The sequence below is a fragment of the Oryctolagus cuniculus genome, chromosome 5, assembly GCF_051225735.1.
Source record: "Oryctolagus cuniculus isolate XC-2025 breed Fujian yellow rabbit chromosome 5, ASM5122573v1, whole genome shotgun sequence".
Taxonomy (NCBI): Eukaryota; Metazoa; Chordata; class Mammalia; order Lagomorpha; family Leporidae; genus Oryctolagus; species Oryctolagus cuniculus.
The window spans coordinates 126876702-126896230 of NC_142871.1; the positions used below are offsets into that span (position 1 = coordinate 126876702).

General features: G+C 55.1%; 3 protein-coding genes and 1 non-coding gene across 8 annotated transcripts; 1 reads left to right on the forward strand and 3 right to left on the reverse strand.

Annotated features, from left to right (window-relative positions):
• Positions 1-6044: 6044 nt before the first annotated feature.
• Positions 6045-10795, reverse strand: RRP36 (ribosomal RNA processing 36). 2 transcript variants are annotated; one of them, XM_089333939.1, is made up of 7 exons: positions 10675-10795; positions 7909-8056; positions 7702-7768; positions 7518-7622; positions 7156-7230; positions 6939-7056; positions 6045-6529 (listed from the first exon to the last, which is right to left on the reverse strand). In XM_089333939.1, the coding sequence occupies exons 1-7, from the start codon at positions 10775-10777 to the stop codon at positions 6393-6395; spliced, it is 753 nt and encodes a 250-aa protein (XP_089190065.1). In that variant the 5' UTR covers positions 10778-10795; the 3' UTR covers positions 6045-6392. The 2 variants fall into 2 exon arrangements, with proteins under 2 accessions (XP_089190065.1, XP_089190066.1); XM_089333940.1 differs by having other exon boundaries at positions 7156-7285.
• On the reverse strand, positions 9364-9467 carry LOC127493318 (U6 spliceosomal RNA). Its single transcript, XR_007923377.1, has one exon. It is a non-coding gene; the product is annotated as a U6 spliceosomal RNA (small nuclear RNA).
• Positions 10796-11092: 297 nt separating the features above from the next.
• On the reverse strand, positions 11093-17059 carry KLHDC3 (kelch domain containing 3). The gene is made up of 11 exons (XM_008262930.5): positions 16964-17059; positions 14630-14842; positions 14276-14452; positions 14031-14146; positions 13794-13865; positions 13460-13673; positions 13301-13387; positions 13059-13167; positions 12862-12935; positions 12663-12741; positions 11093-11705 (listed from the first exon to the last, which is right to left on the reverse strand). Exons 2-11 carry the CDS (start codon positions 14781-14783, stop codon positions 11639-11641), a joined length of 1149 nt encoding a protein of 382 aa, XP_008261152.1. The 5' UTR covers positions 14784-14842; positions 16964-17059; the 3' UTR covers positions 11093-11638.
• A 209-nt stretch (positions 17060-17268) lies between these two features.
• MEA1 (male-enhanced antigen 1) lies at positions 17269-19002 on the forward strand. 4 transcript variants are annotated; one of them, XM_002714684.5, is made up of 4 exons: positions 17269-17397; positions 17866-18146; positions 18240-18342; positions 18616-19002. In XM_002714684.5, exons 1-4 carry the CDS (start codon positions 17283-17285, stop codon positions 18765-18767), a joined length of 651 nt encoding a protein of 216 aa, XP_002714730.3. In that variant the 5' UTR covers positions 17269-17282; the 3' UTR covers positions 18768-19002. The 4 variants fall into 4 exon arrangements, with proteins under 4 accessions (XP_002714730.3, XP_008261149.1, XP_089190067.1 ...); XM_008262927.5 differs by lacking the exon at positions 17269-17397 and adding an exon at positions 17402-17538; XM_089333941.1 differs by lacking the exon at positions 17269-17397 and adding an exon at positions 17402-17467.
• The last annotated feature ends 527 nt before the right edge of the window (positions 19003-19529 follow it).

Here is a 19529-nt window from a genome sequence, read left to right on the forward strand (position 1 = left end):
TTCTGTGGCCTGTGTGTGTGTGTGTGTGTGGTGGCTGCTGGGGCTGGGGAGGGGCTCTCTGGCACTGACACCACAGGATTCTTGTTAGGGTAAGGATGGCAGAGTGGCGAGAAAGGAGCAGTCCAGCGTGACTGCCCCCTACGCTCCATGGTGCAGCGGGTTGCGTGGGCTGAGGTGGGCCTCAGCCCCTTCTCGTTCTGATGCATGTACACTCCGCAGGCTCGAGCCCTGAGCCCCCACTTCAGCCCCTGGCCAGCTGGTGGTTATCAGGCAGGGCTTTGTTTTCCTCTTTGGTGGCACTGGGCCAGAGTCACTGGAACCCTGATGAGTAACAGGTGCAGAAGCATTTGATACAGCAAAGCCTTGGCCAGCGAGTCCCTATTTTGGCCACCAAGCCTGGCACTGAAGGTAGTTCACGGGTACCTTCCCCAGGGTAGGTGAGTGGGGTGAAAGTGAGGGGAGAGACCCCTGGGGGTGCTGCAAGCACCTAGAAACCTGAGTGCACCTACCCCCACGGCTCCAGCTTTATAGGGAGGAGCTGTAGTCACTTCTTCCCCTCAACCTTCGCCCAATTGTCCCCTCTTCCTTCCTGCCTCGCTGCTCTGTGCAGAGCTGTGCATGCTGGCCTCAAACTCCCACCCCCAGCTAACCTCCTTGGCAAGCCAGGCCTTCCCCTGCTGCCATGACTGGCTCCCTGGCCCCACCTGTGCTGAGGCAGGCGGGTGAGGGCACTCAGGGCTCAGATGAAGCCCTGTGGCTTGGCAGGGCCCTGGAGGAGGAGGGAAGGAATCCATGGTTCTTGCAGCCCAGAGGTGACAAGGAGACAGCCATGAAGGACAGGGAGCAGGGTGAAGCGGAGCCAGGTGGCACAGAGGCCACCCAGAGGGAACTGTGTGCCACCCAGCCTGGGAGTTGGAACCGAGTCTGTAAAGGAAAGAGAACAGGCCTGGGAGAAGGCCCTCAGGATGAGGCAAGAAAACGGGGCTGCGGAGGACCTGGCGCTCATGCTTTGCACCATTAGAATCCTTCCAAAAGTTCACGGAGATGGAATCAAAAGACAAGTTTATGTTAGAGCACAAAACTTTGAAATCTAAGCCTAGTTTTTTCATAATACATACTTTACACAAGCTTAGTTTAAAAAAAAAAAAAGTACTTATTCAAAAGGCAGAGTTGGGGGCCAGTGCTGTGGTGTAGATTAAGTTTCTGCCTGCAGTGTTGGCATCCCATATGGGCGCTGGTTCCAGTCCTGGCTGCTCCACTTTGATGCAGCTCTCTGCTATGGCCTGGGAAAGCAGTGGGAGATTGTCCAACTCCATGGGCCTCTGCACCCACGTGCGAGACCTGGAAGAAGCTCCTGCCTCCTGGGTTCAGATTGGCTCAGCTCTGGCAGTTGCAGCCACTTGGGGAGTGAACCACCGGATGGAAGACCCTTCTGTCTGTCTCTCCCTCTGTAACTCTGCCTCTCAGAGGTGTGGCTTCTTTCTGCAGTGTCAGAAATGTTCCCAAATTGTGGGAATGTTTACATAATCCTATGAATATGCTAAAAAAAAAAAACCTGCACACTTTAACTGGGTATATTATAGAAAATGTGAATTCTATCACAGTAAAACTCTTAGAATAAAAACAACATAACTGAAGCGCCAAGCTTTTTCCAACATCTCTGGATCCTCACTGAAGGGGAAGAGTAGCAGTTTGAAGGCTTAGAGCAACCAATACTACCTTTTTTAAAAACAAACTTTTTTTAAAAAAGGGATTCTGGGGGCTGGCGCTGTGGTGTAGCAGGTAAAGCCACACTGGTTCACTCCCCAAATGAGTTAAATGGCCAGAGAGGTCAGGTTGAAGCCAGGAGCCGGGAGCTCCATCCAGGTTTCCCAAGGGTCGGGGCAGGGGCCCAAGGTCTTAGGGATCCACTGCTGCTTTCCCAGGCACAATAGCAGGGAGCTGGATCAGAAACAGAGTACCGGGGACTCCAACTGGCGCTCATATAGGATGCCGACATCACAGACGGTAGCTTCACCCACTGCGCCGCCACAGCAGCCCTGGCCAGTACCACCTTGAAGTGGACATTGATTTCCAACCACCATCATCTGAACCTTGCACTTTGACCCACCCCTTTCAGAGCTTCCCTCAGCCTTCTCGGTGGTTCTGAATTGGATAGTTGTCAGAATCTGTTTTTTGACTTTATTTTTTTTTAAAGATTTATTTTATTTATTTGAAAGACAGAGAGAGAGGTCTTCCACCCACTGGTTCACTCCCCAGTTGGCTGCAATAGCCGGAGCTGTGCTGATCCAAAGCCAGGAGCCTCTTCAGGGTCTCCCACGCAGGTGCAGGGCCCAAGCACTTGGGCCATCTTCTACTGCTTTTCTAAGCCCTGGCAGTTGTGGCTATTTGGGGTGTGGACCAGTAGGTGGAATATTTCAGTCTCTCCCTCTCCTGTAACTCTGCCTTTCAAGTAAAATAAATGTCTTTTTGAAAAAGAGCAAACTTAGCTCTTCTGGCTATGAATTCTACTCTTAAAGCAGCTTTTAAAATGATGGGTTTTGGCCGGCGCTGTGGCTCACTGGGCTAATCCTCCGCCTTGCGGCGCTGGCACTCCGGGTTCTAGTCCCGGTTGCCCCTCTTCCAGGCCAGCTCTCTGCTGTGGCCACGGAGTGCAGTGGAGGATGGCCCAAGTGCTTGGGCCCTGCACCCCATGGGAGACCAGGAAAAGCACCTGGCTCCTGGCTCCTGCTATCGAATCAGCGCGGTGCGCCGGCCGCAGTGCGCCAGCCGCGGTGGCCATTGGAGAGTGAACCAACGGCAAAGGAAGACCTTTCTCTCTGTCTCTCTCTCTCACTGTCCACTCTGCCTGCCAAAAAAAAAAAAAAAAAAAAAAAGATGGGTTTTCTAATGTCCTACAGTTCGTGATTTATCCAGCCTTTTAAAATAATCCTGTTTGGGATTAATTAGACTTCCTGATTCTTTTTGTTCTTTTTTTAAAGATTTATTTATTTGAAAGAGTCACACAGAGAGAGAGGTCTTCCATCCCATAGTTCACTCCCCAATTGGCCGCAATGGCCAGAGCTGTGCCGATCCGAAGACAGGAGCCTCTTCCAGGTCTCCTGTGTGGGTGCAGGGGCCCAAGGACTTGGGCCATCTTCTACTGCTATCCCAGGCCATAGCAGAGAGCTGGATCAGAAGTGGAGCAGCCGGGTCTGAACCAATGCCCATATGGGATGCCAGCATTTCAGGCCAGGGCGTTAACCTGCTGTGCCACAGGACCGGCCCCTTGATTCTTTTTTTCTTTAAAGATTTATTTGAAAGGCAGAGTTACAGGCTGGTGCCGCGGCTCACTAGGCTAATCCTCCGCCTTGTGGTGCCAGCACACCGGGTTCTAGTCCCGGTCGGGGCACCGGATTCTGTCCCGGTTGCCCCTCTTCCAGGCCAGCTCTCTCCTGTGGCCCCGGAGTGCAGTGGAGGATGGCCCAAGTGCTTGGGCCCTGCACCCCATGGGAGACCAGGATAAGTACCTGGCTCCTGCCATCGGATCAGCGCGGTGCACCGGCCGCAGCGCGCTGGCCACAGCGGCCATTGGAGGGTGAACCAACGGCAAAGGAAGACCTTTCTCTCTGTCTCTCTCTCACTGTCCACTCTGTCAAAATAAATAAATAAAAAAAAATTTAAAGGAATTGAAAGGCAGAGTTACAGAAAGGAAGACAGAGGTCAGTCTTCCATCTGCTGGTTCACCTCCCAAATGCCTGTAACGGCTGGGGCTGGGCCAGGCTGAAGCCAGGAGCCTGGAACTCCATCCGGGTCCCCAACATGGTCCAGGGGCCTAAACACTCGGGCCATCTGCGGCTTTCCAAGGCGCTTTAGCATGGAGCTGGATTGGAAGTGGAATAGCCAGGACTTGAACTGGTACTTATATGGGATGCCGGTATCATAGGTGGCAGTTTATTGACCTGTTGTGCTGTTAACACCCACCTGATTAAAGCTTACAAATTTCACTAGTTCTGGAAAATTCTCAGCTTGTAAGCAGTTTTAAAAATTTACTTGAAAGGCAGTGAGACAGAGCTCCTATATACTGGTTCACTTTCCAGTGCTCACAACCAGGGTAAGCCAGGCTGAAACCAGGCACCAGGGACCCCATCTGGGTCTCTCCCATGTGGGTGGCAGGGACCCAAGCATTAGGGCTATCATCTGTCATCTCCAGAGTGCACATTAGCAGGAGGTTGGATTAGAAGTGTAGGTGGGACGCATCACAAGCAGTGACTTAACCACTATTCCAAACACCCACTCCTCAGCCCATTTTTTTTTTAAATAAATAAATGTTTATTTGAAAGGTAGAAAGAGAGAGAGAGGTAGACAGATCTCCCAGCTGCTGATTCACTCCCCAAATACTGACAATAGCTTAGGCTGGGCAAGGCCAAAACCAGGAGCCAACAATTTGATTCTCCCACGTGGGTGGCAGGGACTGAAGCATTGGGGACATCATCTGTTGTCTTCAGAGAGCATTAGCAGGAAGCAGGCTGAGAAGCAGAGCTGGGCCTTGAATTTGGGCACTGATATGGAATATGGGCATCCAAGCAGTATCTTAGCCCCTCTTCCAACGCTGGGCCCAATTCTCAGCATCTTTCAGTTTCTCCTTCCGGAACTGTATGTGTCAAACCTTCTCACTGCACCTTCCTTGCAAAACCATCTTTCCTTAGTCTCCATTTCTGTCTTTCTGTACTCCATCTCTAATTTCTTCTGATTTACTTCCAGTTCATTTTCCCTTTAGGGAGAAGTCTAATCTGCTGCTTAAAATAACATTTCTGACTTCAGCTAGTGCATTTTCACTTTTAAAAGTTTTTTTTCTTTTTTTTTTTTTTTATTTATTTATTTTTTTTTTTAATTTTTTGACAGGCAGAGTGGACAGTGAGAGAGAGAGACAGAGAGAAAGGTCTTCCTTTTGCCGTTGGTTCACCCTCCAATGGCCGCCGCGGCCGGCGCGCTGCGGCCGGCGCACCGCGCTGATCCGATGGCAGGAGCCAGGAGCCAGGTGCTTTTCCTGGTCTCCCATGGGGTGCAGGGCCCAAGCACCTGGGCCATCCTCCACTGCACTCCCTGGCCACAGCAGAGGGCTGGCCTGGAAGAGGGGCAACCGGGACAGAATCCGGCGCCCCAACCGGGACTAGAACCCGGTGTGCCGGCGCCGCAAGGCGGAGGATTAGCCTAGTGAGCCGCAGCGCCGGCCTCTTTTTTTTTTTTTTTTTTTTTATCTTTTGACAGGCAGAGTTTAGACAGAGAGTGAGTGAGGTCTTCCTTCCGTTGGTTCACCCCCAAAATGGCTGCTGCGCTGACGCTGACGGAGATCGGCTGATGCTGCGCCGATCTGAAGGCAGGAGCTGGGTGCTTCCTCTCGGTCTCCCATGCGGGTGCAAGGCCCAAGCACTTGGGCCATCCTCCACTGCCTTCCTGGGCCTCAGCAGAGAGCTGGGCTGGAAGAGGAGCAACCAGGACAGAATCTGGTGCCCCAACCGGGACTAGAACCTGGTGTGCCGGCGCCACAGACAGAGGATTAGCCACGTGAGCCGCGGTGCCAGCCTAAAAGTTTCACTTTTTAATCAAACCAGCCTGGTCCCTTTTGATATTCATTAGTCATACTTCTCCTTTAAACCTGAGTGTTACATTTTCTATTTTGTCATCTACCCCGTGTCATCTTTCCTGGTCTGATTCTATTGCCCGTTGTTCCCAACGACTCTTGCTCATGGCCGTTTCTCTCCCAGCATGCTGTGTGTTTAACTGTGAGCTCGTGTTCCACGACGTTTCATCAGAAAGACATTTCTGAGGTCTGAGTGGAAGCTCTCTGTCTACACTTCCTGCCTCCCAGGTTCATCCAAACCCAAGCCTGGGACTGTCCCCCTGTACACGACTGAGTCATCTTTGGAGGAAGCAGATTAAGTAGAAGAGGCTGACCTGACTTCCCGGCCTACGAGGCCCTTTGCTGCCTACTCCCACACACAGCCACTACACCTAGGCCACTCACACAGCTCACGAATAAGCATGATGACAAGAACAAAAAAGCGAGTAACAAAAATGTTTATGAAGCGGCTCCTACACAGTCTCAGGCCTGGAAGGCCTGAATGGATTCCATAGCCCCTCTGGTTTTGTACTGCAACCATCGGCAAGGACAGGGGGCCGTGATGATGAGCAGATCCAAGCAGAGGCAGTGTAGTCTAGAAGGCTGAGCTGCTCTCCTTGTCCGGCCCTGGGACGGTTCGAGAGGCCTCCAGACTACTCTGAGCCAAGTGAGTTCAAGGGCAGCTGTGATCCTCGCGTGTCCACGGAAAGGAACCAGAACAGGCCCAGCCCAACGCTGCCCCACAGAGCCATCTCTCCTGGGCAGCAGCAGGGCAGACGGCAGTTCCCGACTACTCTTTGCTCAGAGGCAGATGTCTCCTGTCCTTGCCTGCATTTCGGCGCCTCTTGCGACTCAAGAAGCTTTCCAGCTTCTTGCTGCGTTTCAGCTCCTTGAACTTCTCAGCCAGGGCCAACTGGCGCTGCTCCGCTGCAGACACAGAGAAAGCCAGCTGGTGAACGAGGAAGTCCACCTCCTTCCCCTTTCTCCAGGCCAGCACCTCCCGACCACCACGCTGCCCGCCATTCACCAACCCCTGGAGTTCAGAGGGTGTGAGAGCGAGCTGACTTTTGATACGATGCCAGTCTTACTCAACCCAACCAACGAGGGCGCCTCCCACGCACCTGACCCAGCTTGGGGGAGCCAGAGGCGTGTGTAACACAGAGAAAGCAACGATTCCCGCCATTATCTAGTTAGGTATACCAGCCCAGACACAACTCCTATTATTTCTCTTTCTCCGCGTTACCCTGGAATGGAGCCACCATGGGTTCCCTGAAGGCATCTGCTGGATGCCCCCGTGGTCCCTGTAAGCAGCCTGCAAGAGCTGTGCCACACTCACACTTCTTCAGGAAGTACGGCCGGTGGCCCTGCTGGGCCCGAGCCCGCCGCTCGCGCTTCAGGGTCAGGCGCAGCTCCTGCTGCCGTTTTCGTTCCTGCTGGGCCATTTCTTGCTGCTCCTGAGGAGCGAAGACAGAGGGCAGGGACGCGTGAGCAGGAGGACCTCGCCCGCTGCCTTGAAGCGCTCTCCCAGCCACTGGCCCTCATCCGCCGCTCACCATCCGCTGAAGCAGCTGCTGCAGCTTCTCCCGCTCCTCCCCAGAATGGTGCTTCTTCAACTGCTTTCTCACAAGCTGCACATCCGCAAGGCAACACGACAGACAGCACTCAGCGACTGTCAGCTTTATTCTAGGGGGCTCATATACAGCAACTCAGTAACACTGGGAGACAGGGTTATGATGACCCTTTTAGTGATCAGAACACCAAAGCAAAGAGGTCGGGTGCTGATGGCCACAGTCGCTCAGCCGACTGATGAGCCAGGATTTGACTATTCCAACCAAATTCAAGAGTTACACCTGCCCACTGCTCTCCTCTGCCCAACGCTCTAAGCTGAGCCCAGGACGAGTCTCACGACGCATACCTCTTTCTCCTTAGCTCGGATGCCATCCAAGAATTCGTATGTTTTATCAAACACCTCAGGATTGTATTCCCCTGACAGATCATCAAAGCGGGGGTCCCGGGCCACCTTTGGAGAGAACAGTGAGAATTCAGAACACATCGTTTGGTCTCCCTTTCCTGAGAAACTGCTTCCTGCCTCCTCTCACCTTTTTATTGACGGGAACAACTTGACGTAAAAATGGCACTCGAACCTTGGCCGACATTTCCAGAGGCCTATGGTGAAATTGAAGGACAGTTCGAGGGGATTCCTGCCTTGGTCAGAAGATTTCCACCTGCCGGCCCCCTCCAAAAAAGCAGATGCCTATTAAGGTCCCAGGTACCCTCCAGCCCCTAGGACAGACGCTGCTGCTCACCTGTGCTTATCTGCGACACACGCATTTTGCACGCGTGGTCTGGAACCTTGTTTCTTCGTGCTGTTTGCGACTACCAGTTGCTTGTATGCCTTAGTCCCCACTCGGCTCTGCAACTCCAACAGCTCTTCAAATGACAAGGTAGACATATCTGTGGGAGTGGCAGGGGAGGAGGGACACGGTTCAGCTCAGCGATTCCCACTCCTGAGAGACACCAGCACCCCAATAACTACTGGAGCTCCCAGATGGCAAGGCTGTGAAGGGGCTACACCACCACCTGACTCCCTAGCTGTTCATCTACTTGGGGCCTCAACTTGCTAAGGAAGGAGTATGCCTAAGGTCAGAAGCAGATCAAGCCACAGTTCCTTCTTTTTTTATTTCTTAATGTGCATTTATTTTTTATCTGTTTGAAAGGCAGAGTGGCAGAAACACAGATACCTTCCATCCATCGGTTTGCACCCCAAATGCCTGTAACAGTTGTGGCTGGGCCGGGAGGAAGCCAGGAGCCAGGAAGTCCATGCAGTCTTCCACATACATGGCAGGGACCCAAGCACTTGAGCCATCATCTACTGCCTCTCACATTTACTAGCAGAAAGCTCAATCAGAAACAAGGTTTGGCACCCTGACATGGGATGAGGGCATCCCAAGTACAGTTTAACCTGCTGTCATAATGCCCATCTCTGTTGCTGGCATTTGCAAAATAAACCAGCAAATGGCAGATCTTTCTTTTTTTAAAAGATTGTTTATTTGAAAGACAAGGTTAGAGAGAAAGGAAGAGAGGAGAGATCTTCCATCTGCTGGTTCACTCCTTTAAGATGTATTTATTTATTTGAAAGGTGGAGTTACAGAGAGGGAGAGGCAGAGACAGAGAGAGATCTTCCATCTACTGGTTCACTTCCCAAATACCCCAGTGGCTGGAGCTGGGCCAGTCCGAAGCCAGGAACTTCTTCCAGGTCTCCCAAGTGGGTGCAGTGGCCCAAGGACGTGGCACATCTTCCAATGCTTTCCCAGGCACATTAGCAGGGATTTGTATAGGAAGTATAGCAGCTGGGTCTCAAATAGATGCCCATATGGGATGCCAGTGCTGCAGGCAGAGGCTTAGCCTATTATGTACGCCATAACACTGGCCTCAAAGATTTACTTACTTACTTATTTATTTACTAAATAAACCTTAAGATTTTACTTATTTGAAAGGCAGAGTTAGAGACAAAGACACACAGAGAGAGATCTTCCATCTGCTGGTTTACTCTCTGACTGGCCACAATGGCTGGCGAGTCAAAGCCAAGAGCCTGGGATTTCATCCTGATCTATGCAGGATCCGGGTTCCCACTGACACTCCTGGAAAGCAGTGAAAGGTGGCTCTAGGGCTTCAGCTCCTGTAGCCGAGGCTGTAACCCACTGCACCACAGCCCTAGTCCTGGGCTGCTCCTTTTTATTTATTTATTTTTTGTTTGTTTTAAAAATATGGAATGCTTCACAAATTTGGGTGTCATCCTTGTGCAGGGGCCGTGCTAATCTCTGTATCACCCCAATTTTAGCATATGTGCTGCCAAAGTGAGCAAGAGATGTTCCTTTAAAAAAAAAAAATTACTTATTTAGGGGCCAGTGCTGTGGTGTAGCAGGTTAAGCTGCTGCCTGCAGCGTCGGTATACCATATGGACACTGGTTTGAGTCCCGGCTGCTCCACTTCCAACCCAGCTCCCTGCTAATGCTCCTGGGAAAGCAGTGGATGACGGCTCAAGTGCTTGGGCCCTTGCACCCACATACGAGACCTGGAAGAAGCTCCCGGCTCCTGGTTTTAGATTGGCCTATCTCTGGCCATCATGGTCATCTGGGGAGTAACCAGTGGATGGAAGACCTCTCTCTGTCTCTCCCTCTCTCTGTCTGTAACTCTACCCTTCAAATAAATAAATAATATCTTTAAAAAATTAAATTGGTTCTTCACAGATTTCCGCACAGGCTCTCTGGCTCCCTTGCTTGGTCACTACGGCCAACGTCCCGTCCATGGACTCAGCGTCTCTCAGTGCACGGACCTCACTGGACCTCCAGTCGCTCTCAGAGTTCTGCTCCTCACTTTAGCCCGAGGCAACGAAGAAGAATCCTGATCTTATCACTGCCACAAACTGAGCTCCCCAGTGGCTTCCATGAAGCCGTCCATCTCTCAATGCCCCAGGTCCCCACACGACCTGGCCCCATGTAAAGTTTCCAATCGCATGCCCCACTAATCCTCCCAGCATCAGGCCTCCTGGCAGGTCCTGGGAAGGCAGCTTCCAGCCTCAGCCCCTTGGCACTGGCCACCGCCTCTGCCTGGGGGCTTCCCCCAGATCAGTGTCGCTGCCCCCTCCGCCGCGCGGCCTTCTCTGACTACCTCATGAGAAGCTGCTACCCCTCCCTTGCCTTATTTCTCTTCACAGCCCTTGCCGCCTTTTCAGGAAGCTGATATAATCCACACGCCACAACATCTACCTCCCAGTAACACAACTCGGCGTCTGCCTTTTGATGTGAGGCGTTGCTTGCCTTTTTATTTTTATTGTTCACCGCCCTTTCTGAAAGCAAAACTCCAGGCTGTCCCTCGCTGCGGCATCTCCGGCAGCCAGGGCTGTGCTTGCTGACGGATGCTCAGTAAGCATCCGAGGAACTCGCTGACCCGGACCCAAACCCCCAGGAACCGCGGTCCTTCCGCGTGTTCTGTAGAAACCCGACTCGGCGCGTCCGAACCCCGGAAGCGCTCGCCCCCCACGGCCCGCCCCGCGGGCCTCCGGTCCTCACCCCTCGGTAGGCTGTGGGTCGCGGCCCCGGGCTCCCCGGCCCCGGCATCCTGGGTTTTACGGGCATGTCGGGCGTCAGCCCCGGCTCTCAGCGTCGCTGCCATAGCGTTCCCACGAGGAATGGCGTCACTTCCGCTCGCGGCGGCCCGCGCCCCGCCCCTTCCGGCGTCCCCGGAGGCCGCGTTGGAAGCAGGTGATGAAAGACCAGAACACTGCGCAGCGGGGTGCCGGGAGCCCGGCCCAAGGAGAGCCTGCTCGGGGGAACGTTGCGACCTTCTAGCCGAGTCGCAAGCTGGGCAAGTCTTGGTGGCATTTGGTTTCCTAACAGTCTTCGCTGCGAAGCCAGACCCTCGGAGGCCTCCCCTCTCCGCTCCCGCCGACCCCCGCCATCCCCGCGGCGTTCCACAAAGACACACACGTTTGGAGATTTTAATTCCTTTTTATAAAATCCGAGCTGGCTGAGCCTCGGTGCAGCGAAGGCTCGGAAAGGGTAGGATTATCTGCTGGTCCCCGCCTCCCAGGTCGGGGAGAAGGAGGTTTCATGCCAACAGCTGCGACTCCTCTCAGTTCCCAGCCAATGCTCACGGCTCAAGCAGGGGGACGGGGCAGGCGGAAGGGAGGGGGCGCTCCTGAGGCTCGGACACTGCTCACTTTCTTCCCACTCCCTTCCTTTCCCAGCAGAGCCTGGCTGGCCTGGCGCAGAGCAGAGGCCCAGGAGCAATCAAGAGGTGGACGGGGACAGAGCACCACGGGGAAGGGGCCCTCGGCCCAAGGGGGAGGGGAGCGGAACCGGACCCTCCCCCCACAGCTCCCCACTGAATTCACAGCACAGAAACACCTCTAGTCCAACAAGTCCACGTGGAGGTATACTGAGTCCAGGGTCCAAAGGAGCAGGCAGGTGAAAGGCAGGGGCAGGGGCAGTGAAGACAACAGCAGGCTCAGGAGGGGAGGCGGCAAACTTCCTCCTACCCGTGGGAGGAGACGATGGGGCGGCTGATATTGCTGTTGGTGGTCATGGCATTCAGCTCCCACCTGGAAAGCCAGCAATGACGAGCAGAAGGGACAGATGGGGGAGCCCTCACCCCAAGCTGTGCCCGCACCAGTCCCTCCATCTTCCTAAAGCTAACCACCCACAGCACCTTGTCATTTAGCCCTAATAGGTTTAACAGACTCACCCATTACCAAGTCCAGTACCAAACACTCCTCGGCCTGCAAGCTCATGTGGACTTCCTGTTCATATACACTCTGAGTCCAGGCACCTGGGATCTGTGGCCCCAACCTACCTTTCTTGCTCTGCTCAGATCCAACCAGTCCACCCGCCACCCTCCACCTTACCCCCAACAGAAATACCTATTTTTGCTGTCAACACCCATCCTTTTAAAGCCATGACTCAACTCTCCTATCCTTCCCCGAGCTTCCCCACCCACCTCACCAATTAAAATTAAATCTCTCTTCTCAACAATGCTTTCATTCGACAAAGACTGACCAAGGGCCTCCTTAAGTCAGGATCCTAAACAGTGTGCCTGGCATTGGGTTCCTGCACATGTGACACACGGGCCAGTCCATTCCACCAGTTCAGCCTTGCACACTGTATCAGATACTCAGTGGGGAGACTGGGCAACTGAGAGTTAAGGAAAGTGAGTTGATATAAGGAGAGGGAAGTGTCTCAGAATGACTTATATACAAGGTAACTTTTGGTGACTGATTTGAATCTGAAAATGGAATTCAAAGTAGCCAGGCCCCCCCTTCACTGTGGCGCGGATGTGGTGCAGAGGCTCCTACACAGGTGTTGACTCTGCAGCAGGTTCTAAGAGTGACTCAGTTGTTCTCAGTGTGCTAACGACTGTGGGTCCAAGTCCGAGCGGTAACTTCCCCTCCCTCCACTGCGTGCCCCACACCTATACAGCATCTCCAGCAGAGTGTCCTCCACACTGAGACCAGCTGCTCCCTCAGCCTCATCCACTCCCGTCTTTCCAGCACTCCCTGTACCTGATGTCATGGGGCAAACACGACTGGTCCAGGTTATACTGAATCACTGCCAGTTTGCACAAAGTCTTCAGACTAGGGCCTTTAAGAGAGAGGAGTCGGAGGAGGGAGATGGTCAGAACTGAGCAGAGGATCCAGTCCTGAGGTTCGTCACCCAGTGACAGGGACCCTGGGGACAGGAGCACTGCAAAACTATACTTACTAAAGTCCAAAATGTGTAAGTCCGAATGATCGATGAGGTCAAATTCATCTCCTAGGCCTTCCTCTGGCGATGGACTGTAGGTATCAAGAGAGACTTGAAGGTAGGGGGAAAACTACCCATCAGGCCCTCTGGCTCAAACACTCCCCACTTCCATGGACTTCAGCCTTTCCCTGAGCCCTCCCATCTCCCTTTCTAACCTGGTACCCCCAAAGAGGACAATCTTGTCACCAACAATGCAGCAGCACTGGCGTCGGCGGGGACATGGCCCTTTCCCTTTCGGTTCAATCTTCTTCCAAGTAAAGGACACTAAAGAGAAGTGTACATGGGAGGCTCAGTATCTGCCCAGCCCAGGTACCTTCTCCATCCCCCGTCCCCTCACCCTTCCTTTTTCTCCCACTTCAACTGCTCCTTGTCCCTCCCCAAGGGTAGTGCTGTTTACCGGGGTTAAACTTCCAGAGGTCATGGAAGTGCCGGTTCAGCCTTGCGTTATAGCCACCAAAGATGTACAGCTCGCCGTTGTACCCAACTGGAAGGAGAGCGGCACGTGAGTGAGGGGGGCAGCAGGAGGGGGCTCCGCAGGGAGACCTCAGACACTCACAGGCCGAGTGGCTCCGGCGCCCCTCAGGCAACACTGGAGTCGGGGGACAGTCCAGCCAGGCCTCGGTTCTGGTGTCGAAGACGCGGATGCGGTTGCAGTAAATCTCATTGTTGGAATGGAATGGCCCAAAGCGGTCAGCACGGCCACCAAAGACGTACATTTGACTGCCCAGCATTGTGGCTGAGTGGAAGTCCCTCCAGCGCGCAGGGTTGCCCTGGCAGGAACAGAGAAACCGGGGAAGGGGATCAGCACAGAGGCTGGAAGGGATCTGCTCTCACTGAGCGTCCGACTACTCGTTTGATGGAGGAGGGATCTAGGAGAAGAAAGGGCAGACCTTCGTACAGATAAGGGTCCATGTCATGGTGCTGGTATCCAGCTTGTGAATGTCATTGGAAAAGCAGTCCGCCTGAGTGGGAAGAGAAAGGAAGAGGGGGCCAGTGGTCTCTCTGATCCTCCAACCCTCCTCCCCAGTCAAAACCTGCAAACAAGCCAGGGCCTCTCATTCCGCCGCCCACCCAAAAGTCCCCTTCTTCCTCCTTCCCAGCCTAACCCTCTTTCTTCCCAGACATACCAGCTGCTCGTAGCCCCCAAATATGTACATGATCTTGCCCAAGACGCAAGCCGAATGTCCATCCCGAGCCCCAGGAACTGTTCCCGACACTCGGGGTGTGGACCACTTGTGAGTATCTGAAGGAAGTGAGAGAAGGGCTCGGGTCAGCAGCCCCTCCAACATGCCCTCCTAGCTCTGGGCTGCCCTGTTCCCCAGTCCCCCGAGGCACCGTTTGGCAGAACAGTCTCTCTGACACCCATACTCACTGACGTCAAAGGCATAGAGCACATTGCAGGCCCCTTCGGTGTCATTTCGCCCGCCCCAAAGGAAGACTGTGTCGTCGATGAGGACGGTTGAGTGTCCATATCGCATGTAGGGTACCACGGGAGCCTGCCCACGGACGGCGGGCCTCACTGGGGGCAGCTTTGTCCAACGCAAGGATACTGTGGGCACAGCTCTGCTCAGTCCTGGGAACCTCCTTCAGCCTGTCCATTCTTCCCCAACCCAGACATTCATCCCTAATCCCCTTGGCCACAGAGACATGGCCAAACCTAACCCAGCCAACCCATTCCCCCCGGCCCCCGATATGGGCACCCAACGATGGTGCAAGCTCGGCTTACCTGCATTGAAAATGTGCACGTCTATCTGACGCAGTGTCTCATAGTCTTCGCCAGAGCAGTAACCCCCGAAGGAGTATACCCGGTGCCCGACAGCCACTGCAGCATGGTTCACCCTGCGGGGCCCGCCCTCCAGGTGCACTGTCCACCGTAACATCCCCTGGGTCACTGGTCACAGCAACATGCCCCCCCGGCACGGCCTGCTGCCTCTGCTACCTGCACGCAAGTCAGGGACAAGGGCTCCTCAGGGAAGGCGTCTCCTGACCAGCTCCTCGCGACTGCCCAGCACTAGCCCTTGCCTCCAGTGTCACCCTGGGGGCCCTCCCACACCACCCCACGGCAGGGACACCAGGCACAGCTCAGGTGGCTGGCCCTGCCCCAGAGGAGCTGCCGAGGTCAGGGAGCTATCCCTACTCCTCTGTTCTTCAACAGCAAAGGGTGGGGCCGCCTCGACCAGACTGCTGGCTCAGAATCTGCGGCTTGTGGTTGCCTCCTACTCATGGAGGCACCCCCTGGTGCCTGGCTTGGCGCAAGCTGCAAGCCCCCTTCCCTTCCCAGGCCGGGTGTGTTCTCGTCTCCGCTCTGCTTACTGCCACCTCTCGAAGAATCCCTGTGCTCTTAAAGGTGGGGAGAGGGATCTCAAAATACTCACAGCTATTAATAGTCTAGCCAGCCCAGACGGTCCATTGAAAGCTGGCATGGATGCTTTAAAGCAGAAAAGCTTTTAGGCTTTTAGAATGGGACAGTGCCCCAACCCAGGCCAGGGACCTCTGTGACCTGTGGTTGGTTAGCCCCTCACAGAGAGCTCTTGTCAGGCTGAGCTGTTGTTGTCACTGGGGTCACCCAGGGCCCCCCACGGGCACGAGGAGTTCCTTTGACAGCTGTGCCTGGCATGCTGCCAAAACTAGGAACTTAAGCCCGAACAGTTTAAGTTTGCTGAGGACGGGGAGGAGGCCTTCTCTCTTCTTGCCACTGTCCCAAACCTCCGATCGTGTTACAGGAGGACAACCCATTTCCAGCAGCTCGGCCCCCACTTGGACCCCTGAAAGGAGGATGGGACTGGGAAGCAAAAATGCCCTCGGGCAGGATGAGACAAAGACCCAGGCCTGAGAGGTCAGGGTTTCTTAAATGCAAGCTGCCAGCCTCGCGATAATGGGGACATCTGAGGGCTCTTTCAGGCAAATCCTCTCGCCACTGGCAGTGCCTCTGCTGGCAGGCACCTGCTGAGTCTGGGTGGATCGTCTCCCTGTTCAAGAATTCCTGGCAGAGGGAAGAGCCAGGCAGAACCTCAGGCACAGAAAAAGCTCATGGAAGGGAGGCCCCTTGCAGGAAAGAGAAATGACTTCCAGCTGGCCTGCCCATCACCCCTCCTCCCCCCCAACCTCCCCCAATCCCACACCCCACGCTTTAAATAGCCACCCTGCCCAATCTGAAACAGCCCCACTGGAAAGCTACCCTCAATTCATTACTCCATTCCCAATCCAAAACACCTTGGATCGAGGCTTGTGGGGATAATTAGGAGGCTGCAGGGCTTCGGGATGGAAGGTTTTCATCTACCTTCAGTTCTAGCAGGTAAAGTTAAAAAAAAAAAAAAAAAAAAAAAAGCAAAGAGGCAAGCAATTGCAGCCAAAGGTGGAGAAAGGTTAGCTAAGCTATCCTCCCTAAGGACAACTCAGACCCCAGAACGAGCTCGGGGCGGGGGCTCTTTTCAGCTCTGGGTCACCACCCATCGTCACTGTGGCGCGTTCAAGCTTCCTCGATTCCCTTAAGGCACCGACTTCCTCTCCTTGGTCTCTGGCCAATGCTCATCCCCCATTTCTGGCCCTTCTTCATCTCCGGAAGGCTTTACCATTTTCGCCTTTCTCCTTCTCCCACAATTCCAAGCGCCACCCGACAGCCATCCCTCCATCCATCTCCACGAAAGGAAGAAAATCTAAGATTCCTTGATCCCCTTCAGCCACGGGCATTCCTCTCCGAAAAGCTCTGTCTCCGTCTTCTTGCAGGCATCCCAGCCTCCCCTCCCCCACACGACAGCCTCCCTCTTCCTCTCCCCCTCCCCGCCCCAATTATGCTCAGCGGCCCCGTTCTCCTAACCCAGTCTTCCTCCCAGTTTCCCCAAGGGCCCCCTCCAGCCATCAGGTCTCTCCCACTGGTCTCCCCACCACCCTCCTCCAGGCCTTCTCTCCCCATTAACTCTCTCCTTTCCCATCATCCCCCTAGGTCCCTCCCAACCCCCCACCCCATCACTCTCAGGCCCCTCCCCCACGACTCCAGCCCTAGGCATGGGCGTCCCCAGCCCCCCAATTCCTCCTTGCCCCTGAACCCATCCCAGGCTACCTGCCAGGCCGGGCCGGGGCGGGGCCGCGGGTCCTCGCGCTGCCTGCAGCCTAGAACCCGTTGCGCGCCAACCGACGCCTCAGTCCCCAACGAGATAAACACAGCCAGGCTCGGTCCTTCCGGCGGGCAGCTGGGCGCGCACGTGCAGTCGGGACTAGGTCCCCTAAGCCTTCCGGGACTTGTAGTCCACAAGTTCCTTGAGGGGACCTGAGGGCTGTGGGGAGGGCAGGAGCCCGAGGAGAGCTCTTGCGCATGTGCTGGACTGTGTCAAGACCGTGGCGCTCACTGGGTAATGTAGTCCTTATGGTCCGGTCAGGGGATGGGGGAGGCGGGGCAAGGGGCGGGCTCCTGGGCCCCGCGCGCGTCAGTCACGAGCACAAGGCGGGGCTGCAGAACTGGGCGCTCCCTCACGTCCTTCCCCGCCGGAAGTGAAGGTGCGGGCTTGGCCGAGGGCTTCTGAGAGGGTGAGGCGCGCGGAGACCCCAGCGCCGAGAGTTGGTCGGGGCGGGTGGGGGGCGTCGCTGCTGGGCGATACGAGGGAAGCCCCTTGGGCCTGAAAGGTTTTTGCCAAAGCGGTACCGAGGGGAAGCCCTGGGAGAGGGGAGAAGGGGGGCGGATACGTCCTTTCTAGGGGGGCGTCTCAGGGTTTCCAGGGGAGGGCGTGGTGAGGGGCGTTCTGGAAGGGATTATTTTAGGAGGTGGCAGGGCTTCGGGCTGTTCATTTAGCGAGGGTGGTGGAGCTCCGACTTAGGGGAAGGAGAGGTCGGAGAAGGATGCAGGAACCTTGGGGAAAGAGAACTGGTTTTGTGGACGCGAAAGGAGCCCAGAAGTAGCTGAGTGAGAGCGTGAAGGTGGGCCTGGTTTCATCGCGTCCCTACCCTCTGGCCTCCCCTGTCTTTCAGCCCCTTCCCGGATGGCAGCAGTAGTCCTAGGGGCAGACACCATGGGCCCTGAGCGTATCTTCCCCAATCAAACGGAAGAACTGGGACCGCATCAGGGCCCTACAGAAGGCACTGGGGACTGGAGCAGCGAGGAGCCCGAGGAGGAGCAGGAGGAAACGGGGGCAGGCCCAGCTGGCTACTCCTACCAGCCCCTGAACCAAGATCCTGAACAAGAGGAGGTGGAGCTGGCACCGGTGGGGGACGCGGAGGATATAGTTGCTGACATCCAGGATCGGATCCAGGTATGGCCGAGGAGGGATCGTCCCTGAGTAGGCAAAGCCGGAGTCCCTGGGTTGGACTGGAACTGTTTCCCACCCCACCCCCCGACTCTGCAGGCCCTGGGGCTTCATTTACCAGACCCCCCATTAGAGAGTGAGGATGAAGAGGAGGAGGGAGCCACAGCATTGGGCAATCACAGCTCTATTCCCATGGATCCAGGTAAAAAAAAGATCATTCTATCATTCTGGAATCATGAAGGAAACAGACTGGCCCAGTCCAGTGAGGGAAGTTACAGCGGAGCACTGTATTTCCTTATAGTTCAGATTCTGCACACTTCAGAATCCAGGGGAAGTGTCTTCCTGCTATATGGGCAGGCTTACCTAGAAGTGACATTGGGTCCCACCGGCCCACAGGCTCTGGGCGGATAGGACTGGGGAAGGGAGCTGGTCCTGTTGTTTCTTCTCCCTGACTGGCCTCTGCCTGTGATTTCAGAACACGTGGAGCTGGTGAAAAGGACGATGGCTGGAGTGAGCCTGCCAGCACCAGGGGTTCCTGCCTGGGCTCAGGAGATCTCAGATGCCCAGTGGGAGGACGTGGTCCAGAAAGCCCTGCAAGCCCGGCAGGCCTCCCCTGCCTGGAAGTGAACACAGTGAGCGCTGCCTTCCCTCCCGACATTCCAGGCCAGAAGCAGCACGGGACTGAACACCTCTGGTTATAATGTCCACCCTCCCCGTCTCCCTTTCCACATCAAGGCAAATCAGACTTCTCAGAGACCCACTTTATTCAGTTCTGTACATATGGGGACATCGGCCCAAGCCCCACCGACCTTGGCATGTATTACTCTGTGGAGAATAAAGCACCCTATGTACACAGCCAGAACCCACGCTGCCTGTGCCCCTGGAACCTGGGTCCAGCCCTCCTCAGCCCCTTGCCCCTCCAAGGTGCCTAAAAGGGACAAGTGAGAGCCTGCCCAGCATCAGCACAAACAAGGAAATAAATAGGTGTCTGGGGCGCCTTGGGGCACTGCTCCCCACTTCTTTCTTTGTGGCTTTGGGAAGCAGCCGCACAGGAAAGCAGTCAGTCCCAGGGTGGTCCCTTCCGTGTTCGTGATCCCCGGGCTGCTGCTCACCGAAAGGGCGCAGGGTGGGGTGTTTGTTCATCCCCCCATCTTGGTCCATCTGGGCCGTAAATTCATCATTTCTCCTTCTGACCTCCCTTGTCTTGGTCAGGCAGGGGGTAAGAGGAAATAATACCACCTCATCAGCCTGCACACTGCTGGGGCTGGGGCTCATTTGTGCTGCTGGGAGTTGGCTCCCCTCCAGCTACTCCAGGGGCCAACAGAGCTGGACGTAACTTTGGTGAGAATCATCTCCTGCGGCTCCCTATAAGCCTCTGCAGGGGAGAGA